We start from the raw sequence: 15,771 nt of genomic DNA on the forward strand, positions 1-15,771 counted from the left end.
TTATTACATCCCAGCTGGAATATTGTAACTCCTTATATGTTAGACTTGGCCAGACCTGCCTTGCAAGACTGCAGTTGGTCCAAAATGCTGCAGCTGCATGAACTAAAAGATGTGAACATATTTCGCCGGTGCTTGCCTCTCTTCACTGGCTCCCTGTTCACTTCAGAATTGACTTTAAAATTTTATTGTTGACTTACAAGCCCCTGAATGGACAGGCTCCCGGGCAATTGTCTGACCTCTTGCAGCGATATGCGCCCTCTAGATCTCTTAGATCAAATGAGCTTTTGCTTTTAGCCATACCAAGGTCAAGGCTAGTTCACAGAGGTGATCAAGCATTTGGGTCCGTAGCACCTAAACTGTGGAATAATCTACCCCTATGCATCAGACAGGCAACTACTGTCAGTCTTTTTAATCTCATCTTAAAACGCATTTGTATTCACTGGCTTTTAATACAGTATGAGAGGTATTTGGTGTTTGGTACTAATATTATAAGTTATTTGGTACTAGTTATTTGGTATTTTTGTACAGCACTTTAGTTAACGTTGGTCTTGTAATTAAATGTGCTATATAAATAAATAAACGATAATCTCACAGACATTTGGGAAAATATTCTGTAGACTGACGAAACAAAAATGTAACTTTTTGGGAGTTTTGACTCCTTTTACATCTGACATAAAACTAACACTGCATTTCATAATAAGAATATTGTGCCAACAAGCATACATAGTGGTAGAAATGTGGTGTTCTGGGACTACTTTGCTTCTTGAGGACCTGGGTGACTTGTATTTGATGAAACCATGAATTCTGAATCCTGAATATCTGGCCATCAGTTTGTGCCCTGAAATTCAAGTACACTTGGGTTACAAAGTGGGACAGTTATCTGAAACATACCTGAAAGTCCACCTCTGAATGGCTTAAACAAAAAAAGAAATTAAAGGTTTTGAATGGCCTAGTCAAAGTCCAAGCTTAAGTCCAATTGAAAGGCTTTAGCGTGACCTTAAATAGGCTGTTCATGTTCAAAAACCCTTCAGTGTAGCTCAATTTGAACAATTCTGCGGAAAAGGGTGGCTAAAATTGCTCCACAGCGAAAACCAAACAAAAAGAATGACAGTTTGCTTTATTTGTAAGATACATTTACGCTGCTGAGACTCACACTTTTTCTTGTGCCTATTTTTTTTTTTACCTCGACTGGAATTACTCCTTCTAACACCTTTACTTTTATGATATAACTAATGAGACAAGTAATAACCCAGCCATAAGAGAAAATACATACAAAACAAATAAACTTGAAAAGCAACAAATAAGTCAAGTCTTCTTGATGATCATAAAGGTCATTTACAGCTGTGGAGTGTGTTTTGACTACCCTAGTTCTCAAATACACACACGCATGCACATAAACATGAACAAATGCACACCATCTGCTTGTGTCATTTCTGTCTGCTTAATGCATGCCACTTCTGAATGCTAGCCTTGTCAGTCACAGTTAGCCTTGTCTGTGCCTTCATATTTAGCCCTCCTGCATCTTGCACCACATCCTCTGCTCCCCCTCTGTCCCTCTAGTGACTGGTGGGTTACTCAGAGTTGGGCCCGGGCCTCATGTGTCACCACAGCTTCCATCATCTGCTGTCTCTGCCACACCACACTCTCTGGCAACCGCTCTCTGCCCTACAGTCATTTAATCGCATACGCACATGCATACACACACTTGCTCACACACAAGCGCACCCTGTGAGTCCCCTCATTTTCTCTTCTTAACATATGTGACATGTCCCCTGCCGACATGCCATTGGATTAGGGAGCTTTGATTGACAGGCGCTCTCCTGTAGTGACAGCTACTGCTGCTGGGCCCACAGGCGGACAAAAGGACGGGGAGAAGGAGTGGGGGGCAGTAAGGGAAGGCAGAGCATGGACAGATGAGTGGTGCTGAGGTGCTTCCGTCACTTATCTCTCCTGCTTCGCTCTACTCTGCCTCCCTCTTTTTCTGACTAAACGTCAGCCCTCCAATCCACTCATCACCTCCGCTTTGCGCCTCTCCTCCCCTTTCTATGCAAGGCCTTTAATTCGATGACTCGCCTTTGTCACGGAGCGTTAATCCACAGGCTGCTGTGACCCTGCGAGCTGTCAGATTCCGGCTAATATGAACCTTTTCTAGCCGTCAAGTTGGCAGTTAGGGGGAGCAGGTGGGAGATGTGTTTTGACAGGAGGCATGTGTGTGAGCACACACTTGCCCGTTTGCTTTAGCGCATTTTTATTAAGCCCCAGCCGTGGTAGTTTGTTAAAAATAAAGTGCAAGGCATTGTATTAAGGGTGTGTGGAAGTATAGATCTCCTGTGGTGGAAAACAAAATTAGGTAGCATGGAAAGTACATCTTCAGAATTTTAATCTCCTTAATGAAGTAACGCATAAAAGGGATTCTAGGTTTTGGTGTTGGTACATTTTAATTCATCGTCAAAGTTAAATACATTAAGGAAAAGAATTAAGCAAGAAGGTAACATCTGAACATTAGGTGTTCACCTTGATTCAAAAGTACGGGCTTGAAATGACAGTTTAATTCTGAATCCATAATAACAGATTTGGTGGATGATTTTTCTCGTGCTGCCTTCTAAAATCCATGTCACTGATTTTTATGACCACATGAAGTGAAGGAAAAGAGTGCATTCCTGAACTTTAGAAGTTGAAACTTTTTGGTTTGGCATTTTTCAACTTTTCTTGAAAAAAGGGCTGAAAATATAAACAAATTATAGGAATAAATGAGTAATTCAGTACTTTTTGTTGTCTTGTTAATCAGCTAATGATTTCAGGCACAAAAAATCCAACTTTTCTTATGATTTCTTATGAGTGAAAATGGGGGAAAAAGTACAGTGATTTATTGTAGCGTATATAAGACAAAAGCAGAATTTGTACAATTTCAACAAGCTCAAAAGTCGGTATCATTTTATCCTTCAACACAGCCTGAACTCTCTAAGGCAAACTTATGTAGTCTCCAGGAATAGTTCTCCAGGCTTCATGAAGGACATTCAAAATCTCTTGTTACTGTTTCCCAATGGTACGACTTTCGGTTACTGTTCATCTGCTGATAGTTTTTTGCGCCTGCCACTTCTTTTGTTCTTCACTTGTCCAACTTCCTCAGTTTTGTAAGAGCACACCACACACCAGGCTAAGCTGTGCCCTCTTTAGCTCAGATTTAATTCCGACTAACATGATTTGAGGCCTTCTTTGAAGGGTACACGTTTACCTTATAGCTATTAGCAGCTGCTATGCTCTCGAGTATGCCAGGGAAGATTTGTTAAACATGCAGTGGGCTGTTTTTAATGCGATTTGCGCTGTGATCAAATGGTAGTTCAGCACTCCAGTCTGGGGCTTGCCTGCAGAGAAGCTTGGGTAAATGGAACTGTTTTATCAATTAAACACTTGTTTTTGATGGACAGGCGGAGAAAAACAAGATTATTTGTATGTTCACATTTTGTACTGCAAAATTGTTTGTTTGTGTGTGTGTGTGTGTGTACTGTACATGTGGTATATTTGAGTTTATGTAATGGTTTTAATGCCCGAGATGCTCTGAGGATTTTATAACTTTGTACAACTTGCGGTATATTGAATCAGATTCATGTGTCAAATATAAAATATGTTATTTTGCCACCTGGGTAGTACAAAGTCTGTGTAATCAGTGATTACGAGTGGACATCAGGTGTCCTGTCTCCTTCCTCCCTCACGCTCTGCACCTAATGTATTTATTCGCTACCTTTACCTAAACCAAGCGACATATCACCAGTAGTGAGAACACGTCACTGTGCGACAGTGAGAATGGGAAACTCCATGTGTGTTCCTTACAAAGCGTATTTTTTAAATGAAATCAAACTGTGTAAAGATACTTTTGTTTTATTATTCCATATACTTTACTGGTTATTGTTTATCCAGACCATTATATGCCCAGTTTTGTATTTCTAATCCTACTGGCCTTCACTTATATAGGGATATTGAGCATTCTACTGACAGCTTTGTTCAGCTGTTATACAACCACATTCGTCACTCATATACAATGTGTCCTGTGTGTGTCAACAAAGTCAAAAAGTCTGCAAGTTGGCACTGAATATGTGTGTCTGTTTGTTTATCCTTGATATGTCGGATGGATAGATGTGTTGATGACAGTATTCCTCTAAAGAAAGGGTGAGAGAGAGAAGGAGACAGACAGAGTATAGTTGTTGGCTGACTGCCCTCCCTTCAGGGCTGGTGGGAGGAATAAGGGGCATCTAGAAGAGACGGTCTGTCTGCTCTTGTCAGGGTTTGGCCGCTACTTGGTTACCTGTCACTCTGGGCCCATCTAAAACACAAACACAGTTCTTACTCTGTCTCACATCACCCTTCCTTCCAGATCACCCTGTGTGTCCCATCAGTGACCCAACTCAGATAGAAACTGAGAGAAAGTGAGAGAAGCACCAGACACTGGTGTTTATCATCACTGAGGACCTTCATCTGCTATAGAAAAAACCTGAGCATGAACAAAAATTGCTGTTGGATGAACTTAGATCTTTTACTTTTGTTGGCACCATAGCTGAATTTGGAATACATACCAGCAACAAGGAAGATGAATTTAGTGTTTGTTTGTTTTCCAGAAAGCTACTTTCAGCTGCTCCCTTATTCACCAAGGCTTGCCACAGCACGTATCTCTGCATGTTTGATTTCGAAGGGTTTACACCGAATACCCTTCCTGATGCAATACCAAAGGAATTTGTGTCTTCTCCTGGAATTGAACTGGTGATCTGTTGAATGTGTAAACCACTACACTGTGGAGAGATTTCTTTTTTTCTCCATTTAGGTTGTGATATCAATAAAACCTTAGAAGCAGCAGCTAAAATTCTGGTACAGTTGTGCATTTTTGCAGTTGTTTATAAGAAATACATATTTGAATTATATCTTTATCATACATTATAGTGTTGTGTATATAGATAGACTGTTATGTTTATCTGTGCAGCTTCTATTTACTTAAAGTGTTATGAATTCTTGAATTTCTGAAAACTTTATTAATATTTTCTTATTTCTAGTTGATGATACACACGTTGATGCCAGACAGTGTCGTATGAATAACACTATAAAAGTATATGTCATTCTTAATTACCCAAAATAATTAAAGCCCAAGAGCGCAGATTTAACAAGGCTTTGTTTTGTATTTACTGCTTTAATTTCACTCATGGGCTTTCCTAAATTCCAAGATAAGGAAGTGTTTTGCCTTTTTTTTTTAAGACTACCTCTTAAACTTTAGTTCTTTGATAAAGATTCTTTGAGAAATCTCTTCATAGTCAGCGAGGCAGCTCTGGGGAGAAACATGTCAACACAGGAGAAATCTTAACTTTCATCATTATTTAAGGAAACTTGCTGCATTAATCCGTGTCTCTGCCATGCCATTAGCTGTGTTTTATGTTTTTATTTGTGTGTGTGTTGAACATGGGCGCATCCCTTCCGAGGGTGCTGCTGAGTGGTAATGGTTGTGGCACTGTGTGGGTGCGGGTGGGGGGAAGGCCTTGCGGTCTCAGTGCTGATGGTGGCATGGTGGTGGCATTTGTCAGCTTGCTTCTTCCGCTTGGGCTCCAGATTGACGTCTTGTTTCTTGGCCCTGTTCTATGGCAGGCTAAAGGTTCCCCACTGAAAAGGTCAGACACTTACTACTGTTTGCTTAACAGCATGTAACAGTTCCTCTGAGGGGGGAACGACCGCACAGCAAAACAGGCCTGGCCACGGGATATACTCCTAGGCTCATCACTTTTAGCGCACGTGTATTGAGATTTCAAAGATTTTTTCTTTTTTGTATGTTTGTGTGAGTAAAGCGTGTTCATGCACTAAAGCGACAGAGCCTTATGTGTTTTAAAACAAAATATACACATAAAATATACATTTTTCTAAAATATTTCTGCTAGCCGTTGCTATTTATCATACTTCAAATGAAGTATATCACATATACACACATAAATTAATCTGAATATTTATGATTTCAGTGGATGCTGGTTTTAGGGACAACAGCGAGTCTTGTTTAACTGTCTGTGCGGTAACTGGTGGAAATATATGTATTGCATTCATGCGTGCATATATGTGCAGACGCTGGCTATTAACCGAGGGGAGAGTCTCAAGATTTTGACAGTGAAGGTGAACATCCCCGACAGGGTGAAGAGTGACTTCACTAGGTGGTGCATCAACAACAGGTCAGACACAAGTAATACACAAACACTGTTACACTCACTGACACATGTGTCTGCCATGATCATATGATGTTTTGTTAAAAATTTTAATACAAAACTGGAACTGTAGAAGGCAGAAAGTGTGGCATCTGTTGTTGACTTTAAGATTTTTGTACAAAAGGCACAAAACTGAACATATGATACCAGTGCTGTATGTTTTGTGGCTGTTTTTGCCTGTGGCTGAAGTCGGTAATAGAAATACTAAGAAATGGCTGGAGAGTCATTATTGCTTTTCAAGAGGACAAAAATGAAAATTTAATATTTTTTAATACTCCAAATTGAATACAATCCATTCATTATTTTTGACTTATGCTTCAGGTATCTCTAAATTAGATTTTACATTGAGAAATTATTATTAGCAACAATTCTCATAATTTTGAATATTTTCTTAGTATTCTTTTTTAATATTAGTTTTGGGAAGCATGAGTAGCACAGCACTTTCCTAGGTAACAGCAACTTTTGCTAATTCTGTTTTTTGCCACTCTGAAATAGCCATTTAAATAATCAGTAAAATAGAAAAAGAAGCAAATAGCAGTTGTTTGTAAGTACTATTTGTAAAGTACGCTATCCATTTTTAAATATATATTCTTAGGCATCTTGTAAGCAAGGTAACAAAATGTTACTCTAATGATAAGACGTATTTCTCATGATTAAAGGAGTAGTTTCCTTATGTGCCACCAAATATGACAAGCAGAACACTCCACCTGGTTTAAACTATAATAAAAGGTTCTGTACAGATTGGGTTTTTGATGACATTTGCAAAGCATCTCTTGGGAGCACAAGAGTCAGTTTGCAAAGGCACATTTGCTTTGACAAAATACGTTAAGCAGTAGAAACGCCTTGCAGAAGAACACACTCTTTACCCCCACTGCTTTAATGCAGGTGGAGGCCAAAGACATTTGCAAAAGAAGAACTTCATGCAATCATTAGGAATGCAGTGGAGGATTCATATAAAAGGCTTATTCTTCCTTTCCTCACCAGGAGTTACAGGTAAGTGGATTTTGGATTTTAAAGTGTTTTTTCACCCAATATCAGTTTTTCCATTTACACCATGATCCTTTTTTGATCCTTTCTCAGTTTCTCTTTTGTTGATGTTGTCATTCTCTTCTTTAACTTATCTATTTGTCTCTATCTTGCATTTTCTCTCTTTAGGACTAAGCTGACGAGTGCAGCGGAGAAGGAGTCAATCGCCATGTTTGTGCGCAACCTCCGCCAGCGCCTGTTGGTGTGTCCAGTGAGAGGCTGTGTCATCATGGGGGTGGACCCTGGCTTCAGACATGGCTGCAAGCTGGCAATTCTCTCACCTACTAGTAAGTAAACACAAAAATGTACAAAAGTGGACTCACTGTCAGCTATCTCTTGGTTTTGCAAGTCAGTGTATAAAAAGCATACTCATGTACCTACACAAATAATACAAAAAATACATTTTATTGCTAAAGATATGATGAAATCACATTGATGTTGAAGAAAGATGGAAATATAAAGGCAATTTAGAATCGGAGAATCCCACAGATTTACCCAGGGATTCAAATCAGGGCTTTGTCCTGGACTTCGGTCTACTGGATGTAGAGCAACAAATGTTTTTGAGTCGTTATCTGACTGGGAGACAAAGCCATGAGCCACATCCATTTTTGCTGCTCAAAAAGCATCTCTAAAGGCTTTTTGTGATTGTAATCATTGTAGCCCTTTCCAAAGAGCACCTTTGTCCATTAACTATAAAGGGAATTGTATTTTTACCCTTTTACCCTAAACCTTTTGAAAGTTTTGAGTGCATTGTATCTCAGGAGAACAGCTGTGCCAAGATGGTTTGTTTTTAGTTAATGCAATTCATTGTCATATTTTAATACAATAACTAAGTATAAATTCACGTCATTGCTTTTGCCAACTGTATTTAATCACACTTTTTAAGTGTCCTTTCAAATTTATGACTAGTGAATTTTTATTTCCCTCGTTTGTGTCTTGTGATTTCTGACACTTGTGCTTAATTCCCTTTGCTATTGATAATTCAAACCTGGATATACATAGCAATGGCACACATTTCCAGTTGTTACTGGGCAAATTATGAAGCCAAAGATTTTTTCTGAAAGGTTGCCGTGTAACCAGGCACCACTAGATTTGATAGAGCTGGCATGAACCTGGTGGGTTTATTTTTTTGTGTGCACACAACTATGTGTATGTGCTGTGTCCATTTTACTGTTTTTTTTTGACATGTCACTCAGTGGTTGTGCCCTCAAACTGGCAAGGGATTGCCCCACCCTCTGGGTTACCAGTTGTGTGGCCAAAAGTCATGCTGGCACACTTAAATAGTATCAAATACCGTGTGGTGTGGTCACAGGTTTGTGTCTCCTGGCTCACATCATTTCACAGCTTCAGATCCAAACTTCTCTTTTAATGAAGCAGTGAAGTGACTGACTTTCTGGCGCAGCTTGGATGGATTATAGGTTGTGTACTCAACTTAGAGGGAAGAGACATTACGTTATAGCATACATCTTTGTCTGTTAAATTCCTCTTGTCATCATAGTGACATATCAGCAATATTGTAATTTCTCTCTCTCTCTCTCTCTCTCTCTCTTGCTACTTTTATCTGTCCAAGGTCAGATTCTCCAAACTGATGTTGTGTACCTGCATAATTCAAACCAACCAAGGGAAGCAGAGAAATTACGCCACCTTATGACCAAATACAGGTATTACAACTAAAGAGTCACTGTTAATCATAGTATTTCTGTGCAGATTGTGTATTTGTCTGCTTTCTTGGTGTTATAAAGTCCACTGAACTGTATATTATTAAAATCTGGAGGGAACTCAAAACCCAGTTGCAGTTTTTCAGAGGTTGATGTTTTTTTTCTTAATCCTCAGTTTTCTCCTCTTCATCTTGTCCATATTAGCTGTAGTAGGGTTGTCATTGGCAATGGGACAGCATGTCGGGAAACAGAGTCCTTCTTCGCTGACCTCATCTCCCGGCGGTATTTTCACCCGCTGGATGTGTCCTATTGGTAAGGTCCACTATACTTTGGAATAGTTCGTAAATTATTTATTATCCTGAGTAGAAATAAATGCTTATAAAAGATGGCTGATAGATGACTCTCCAGAGGGCTGACTTCTATTGCACAGTTTAATGTTTCTTGGGTTTGCAAGATTTGCATCTTAAACAGTAACAGAAGGCTGTAAACTGTGGACCTTTAGATATTTTTGGATGGTTTGCAAGATATGTATTTTTTTCTGAAAGGAAAATTACATAGTAGTAAGTGAAGCTCAAGCTTTATGAATCTGTGTAACACCAGAAACAAATTGAATTGAACTGGTGCTGAAATAATTCAAAGTTTAATACATATTTGCAACTGTATTTGTTCTGACTATTTTTAAAGTTAACTTTGTCTGTTGTCTTTCCTCTCTATGGTGTTTGCAAAAAACATGCCATACTGCTCGGCTAAGCCAAGGCTAACTGCACTCATGGTTCCTACTCTTAGAAAACACCCAAGGATTTTTTAGGACCAAAATATTAAAAAAAACCTTTAAGTAAGTGATTTATTGAAATATCCTTGATTTGTTTATACAACTTAACTGCCAATATGTAATCTCTTTCATTATGAAAGAGGAGTAAGAGGGGAGGTATCAGCAAGATCTGGAATTGTTATGGTAAATGGTAAATGGCCTGCATTTGTATAGCGCTTTTCTAGTCCTTAAGGACCCCAAAGCGCTTCACACTACATTCAGTCATTCACCCATTCACACACATATTCACACACTGGTGATGGCAAGCTACATTGTAGCCACAGCTGCCCTGGGGCGCACTGACAGAGGCGAGGCTGCCGGACACTGGTGCCACCGGGCCCTCTGACCACCACCAGTAGGCAAACATGGGGTTAGTATCTTGCCCAAGGATATTTGGCATGCAGCCAGGAGGCAGCCTGGGATCGAACCACCGACCTTCTGATTAATGGCTGACCTGCTCTGCCACCTGAGCTACAGCCACCCCCATAGTATTATGATGATTAATAAGTTATTAAGTTATTATGATCTTGGTACAGAATAAGATTAACAGTGGGGGAGAACAGTGATGAGAAGTGTAGAAGAATAAAAAACAAAAAGCATTATATGTGTGAGCGAGAAAGCAGGACACAGATGCAGAGTAAGACTAAGAGGAATGTGTCCTCCAGTGAATATTGTCCATTAAAGCCATCTGGACTTTGTTACGCTTTGGTCCAATTAAAGAGACGCTTTGTGGTTGAAGTTGTGTCTGTAACCAGGCCCAGTCCAAACTTAAGAATATAACAGCACAGAACCTGTGTCCAAGCATAATAACCACTGGCCTCTCCCTGCTCCATCTCGCTCACTCTCTACTGAGTTCCATGTGTGTTTGTTGACTTGGGGTTAGAAGTGGGACCACAGCCTAAAGTGACTTTAAGTGATATGTGAATGTCTATGTATAATTTTTTTTTTTTCTGAGCACCTTGGAGTTCATATACACACACACACTTCAAAGGTTGTGCTTTTGGTATAATAGCCCATATTTTTTCTATCATGTTACATTTTCTGTCGTCTTTTTAGAACAGAAACAGTGAAAGCGAGGCGTTTAGTAAGTTAATGTCCACTTGATTATTTTCCTGACAGACGGTTTTTCTTTTGAGCACCTCCAGAGCAGCTAAATTTTACATCTTGATATAATGCCTTTCTTGTTCATTCTTTTGCTGCAGCTGTTTGGCATTCACACTTTTCACAACACAGAAGAACCTTTGGATGTCTGTTTGATGTGGTGATAGCTGAATGTCCTGTATTACTCAATGTGATTAATCACATTTGAGTACGCAGCACATGTGTAAAGAGTCTGCCTTAACTTGGTATGGTTTGAGGAATAAAGGCATTTGCAAGTGTGTGAACTATAGAAGAACAGAAAGCTGTTGTTTTGACATTAGTTATTGAAAAATGGTTGTTGTCGTCCAGAGATAACATCTTTCCAGAATCATCTGGTCCTATATCTCACTCTGGTTTCTTTGGACAGTTGATGAATAAGATATGGGGAAAAAAAAGATGTTAAAATACAGTCTGTTTTTTTCAGAATTTAAATCTACATTCTGCTCTTGCTGCTCTTCGCTCCCTTCTCTCTCAATCTGATTCTCCTTGGTCCTTGTTTTACATTATGTATCCCTTTCCTGACTTTCCCTTCTTAACTTCAGTTGAACATTCTTTGGCCCTGCAGAATCCTTTTCCTAGATTTTCAAAAACTGCCCATACTTAAATAGTGGTTCGTTCCAAAGTGTTAAAACTCTAGGATTGGTTCAGTATCAGTATTGCACGTACTTTGGGATTTAGAGTTGTGGTCATAAGTTTACATACACACATCATATCCGTAATTGTTATGGTAATTTTGGACTTTTAATTATTTTTTTGAGCTGTTCTTTTCCCAGCGTGAGGTGATTGGATAACATACATTTCAAGTTAGAATTTATTTTTGATATTTTCTAATCCACACAGTGTCAAATGTATACTTACGTCCCCACTAATATTTGGTTAAATGTCCCTTAGCAAGGTGCCTCTTGACCAGATGTTTTTGGTAGCCATCGGCAACCAAAAGGCATAACTGTGGCTGGGTAATTTGCCACTCATCTTAGCAGAATAGGTAGAGTTGATTTAAATTAGTTGTAATTTTTCAATTTGGTTTTTAACCCAATTGACTGTGTAACTGAGATACTTCACATTTATGTTACAGCAGTTTTATATCAATACACTTATTTCTGCATGTTTTTTATTCTGTCGTTCCTGCTGCATGGAAAATCATTCTATGCTGGATGAAGTCATTCTCCTGGTACAAATGGAAAAAAGTTTTAGGGGTGGGGAAATTGTATAGCTAGCCTGTTGGTTAATATACTAGTTGTCAACATTTATTGATCTAAAACGGATTAACATCCTAATACCTGCTGTATTAGTAATATGTGTTTTTCCTTAATACTCCTTTAAGATATCTGGTTAATTGTGTCAAATTTGACAGAAGCATCTCTTGAAGAATGACAATGATTGCATGGCTGATTAAAGAATAACTGGCCTCAAAGAGTGATGGTTGTTTACTGTGAGGGTCTCACTCCCCTGCTGGTTGACCCACAGCTGACCCTGACTTGCTACTAAGACATACTCATTACTGTGACCACAAGGATGATGACAGTGATGTAGAATAGCTGTGTAGCATCAGAAACAGTAGGGATCTTAGTGCTGGCTGTGTATGACCCCAAAGTAATTAATTGACCTATTTTCTTGTATACTTAGCATGTTTGCATGAGCTTTTGTAGGCTGACGTGATACCAAATTGGTGCCCAATACTTTTTGCTTGACAGATGTAGGAAGGTTTTTAGGAATCCGTAGCTAGCCAAATCACAGTGGTGGAAAACAACCAGGAAGACAAAATAGTGGTTTCAGGGTATTTACAAAGTGAGTGACTCTCCCTGTGTTACCATTGCTATACCTTTAGTGGCCCTTGTTTTTCACCCTGCTTTTTTTGTCATCTGCTGCTAGTTATGATGCCATTACCATTTTAAATAGAATCAGTAAAAGTTTGGCATTACCAGTATTTTAATATTTTTACTAGAATACCATTAGAGGTATTAGGTTGGGCTGGCTTGTTTGGCTCTGTGTGTACCTCTGCAAACACATGTGTTGGTAATTAGACCTCCCCTCTCTTCTCTTTTCCTCCACTTTTTCTGCCAGCTTTGACTGTGCCGTAGTTCATTAAAGTCCCCGGCCTCATTTGCACCGTCTGCTTCCTGTCTCCCTGTGAGCCTTCATTGTGTCACCACCCCCACCCTTCACCACCCTGTCTTCTCTACTCGCCTGTCTCTCTTTCGCTCTCTGTCCTTCTGCCTCAGTGCTCAGATGACAGCCAGAAATGGCAGCCTGCAGGACATCCCTACTTGTATTTTGACTGTGCGTGTGTGCGTGTGTGCGTGCGTGTGTGTGTGTGTGTGTGTGTGTGTGTGTGTGTGTGTGTGTGTGTGTGTGTGTGTGTGTGTGTGTGTGTGTGTGTGTGTGTGCATGCAGTTTTCCTTGCCTTAGTCCTGTTTAAGTCTAACTTTCATCTTCCGCATCACCATAATGCTTTAGAAGTGTGGCCTTTTCCAAAGATGGTGAAAAAAGTGCACAGATTTGAGTCTTTGTCTGTAAGACTGTCATTTTATGTCATTTTGGAGCTACAGATGTGAAAGCTTGTTTTATTCTGTGCAGCTGTAATAGTCACCCCTATTTGTTTCCCTGATAGCGCAGAAATGATGTACAATGGAGTGCACGGAGTAATTTCATTAGGCCACAAAAAGTACACAGCACCATTATTAACATATATGTAGTTCTTTCTGATTTTTTTAAAGGTACAGTGTGTAAATCTCACCATATTAGTAGATTTCAGATTGCAGTCAATTGAATTGTGTTTTCTTACCTCTCCCAATTCAAGTGTATAAACCTAGCTACAGTGGCTGATGTGGGACAAACAACTCTAGCTGGCACTGCAGCCTGTCACTTCGCTGTCTACCTCAGCTGTCAATATACCACTTTCCCATGTCTATTTGTTTCTGGAACAAGCTGCAAAACTTTGTGAAAGGAGTCCAATAAGAGTCGATGAGTCAGTGAAGCTCGTGTCCAGGGTTTTCTGTTTGTAATCATGATGTTCTTGCCACTGTTCGCTGAACTTAGTGAAACAATAGATTAAACATTGTTTTACAGGGACACTTGGTGAATAACTATGTGAGAATGTTATCAAGCTGTTTATCAGAGGGAGAGTGTAATTTGCAAGACACTTGAGCCTTACATTAGCTGGAATAATGTTAGCTTATAACCAGCTGCTGCTGTTTAGCTTGCCTACTGTTAGTTTGTTTAAGAGATGGTAGTGTCGGATGTGTTATCTTCAGTGAATAAGTGACTGCAAGAATATCCAAGATAGATAAGCATATTTATTCACATTTTCTAACTTTAGTACCAGAGATGAGGCTTAAGGTGAGGAGGGGGAAATGAGGGAGGAAAGAGCATGTGTGGAGGGGGAGAAAGACAGAATGAAAAATTGATGATGTAAATATAGATGTCCAAATGTTAAATACTTATATATAGTTTGAACGACCTATTTGTGATCTTTAAATATAAAGTTACTTATAAGGTGTACAACATATGTGACCGGTATCCAGCCATATACATAAAATGCGATTATGCAGAATGGCAATGTCCGTCTTGTCCACATCACTTTGTTAGAAGATGTAATTACACACCAATCATTGTATTTCTATGAATACAACATTCTTTTTTTCTGATAAATAACCCCGAAAGCTACTTACTGTACCTTTTATATGAAGGTGATAGGCACATATGCACATTGCACTACTCAGTTCTGCACTTACTGAAAGTCAAAAATATAACTTATTTGTATATACTGCCTATTTAAATATAACGTTTATATTTTTGCAAATTTACTTGTTTGTGTGCACAAACTTGGGCAAATAAAAATGATTCTGATTCTTTAATAATCACAACTTTAGCAAATTCAAAATGGAGAAATACTATCACAGCAATTAATCTTTTCATTATTTTATGCTTTCAGCTGTTTAATATTCTGTAATTCAATAGAGAAAAGCAACAAATCTTCACATTTGAGAGGCTGGAATGTGAAATTAACCAGTAGTGATTATTAAAATTGTTGCTGAATAAATATTTTGTTGATCGGTTAATTAATTTTTTCAGCACTGATTTGCTCTCAGGATTTTTTTTTCATAATAAGCATATGACATCATAAATATTTTAGTGGGTTGATGCTATCATTGTGGCTATACAAGGCTTTTTTTTAACAAAGGTAAATTGAACAAACTGCCTAAAATGTGCATACTTGTGTCTGATTTCAACATCCTCTCCATAATAATTTAGGCCTAGTTCTCTTAAATTTTGTTTTGTTGTTTGTTTTTTTTTATTTAATGAAAAAGATGGTGAGCGAACTTGGCTTCTAGTTGACCAGTTAAGCGGATAATCTCTGTTATGTTAATTTATATTTTATTCAAATTATATAAAACCTTTTATATTCAAGAGAAGATTGTGAGTTTTGACATAGTACAAAGACGTTTAAGGAGTATATACTAGCATACAACTCAAGGTTATTGAAACAGGATTATCATTAGAAAAAATATATATTTAGATGTTAGCAGTGGAGGATTAAGTATGACAGCTTTTAAGGACTTCAGTGTTGCTTCCTGTATTTTTCTTTTCTTGTCTTTGCCATGTAAGAATTATATCACACAATCTGGTTCTTCATAGTCCTATAAGATTCACCACACAGTAACCTTGCATGATTAAGCTTGAACTATGCCTCTATGGATGACCAGTAATCTGCAGGAAATTATACAGCATGAGGTAATATTAAGCTGACAAGGTTTGTCTGTGGCGATGATGACCCTCACTGAATGCACATTAGGTTACTTGCCATACAGCTGTGCCTGGATAATGTTAAGACCTCCTGCTGGACATCATTCTGGGACACATTAGAAGGAAGCTCCAAATTTCTGACTTGAGTAAACTATTTTCTAGG

General features: G+C 38.7%; 1 protein-coding gene across 1 annotated transcript in view; it reads left to right on the forward strand.

Moving 5' to 3' along the window:
* The window catches only part of srbd1 (S1 RNA binding domain 1), a 50,873-nt gene that overhangs the window by 6,314 nt on the left and 28,788 nt on the right, over nt 1-15,771 (forward strand). The window contains exons 10-14 of the mRNA XM_085427620.1: nt 6,091-6,194; nt 7,113-7,220; nt 7,383-7,540; nt 8,824-8,914; nt 9,116-9,223. Of these exons, the coding sequence (XP_085283746.1) occupies nt 6,091-6,194; nt 7,113-7,220; nt 7,383-7,540; nt 8,824-8,914; nt 9,116-9,223 (569 nt within the window). The remainder of the gene's footprint in view (nt 1-6,090; nt 6,195-7,112; nt 7,221-7,382; nt 7,541-8,823; nt 8,915-9,115; nt 9,224-15,771) is intronic.

This window comes from Rhamphochromis longiceps, linkage group LG13 (genome assembly GCF_057381845.1).
Source record: "Rhamphochromis longiceps isolate RC_006_pf linkage group LG13, R_longiceps_female_GT1.1, whole genome shotgun sequence".
NCBI classification, from domain to species: Eukaryota; Metazoa; Chordata; class Actinopteri; order Cichliformes; family Cichlidae; genus Rhamphochromis; species Rhamphochromis longiceps.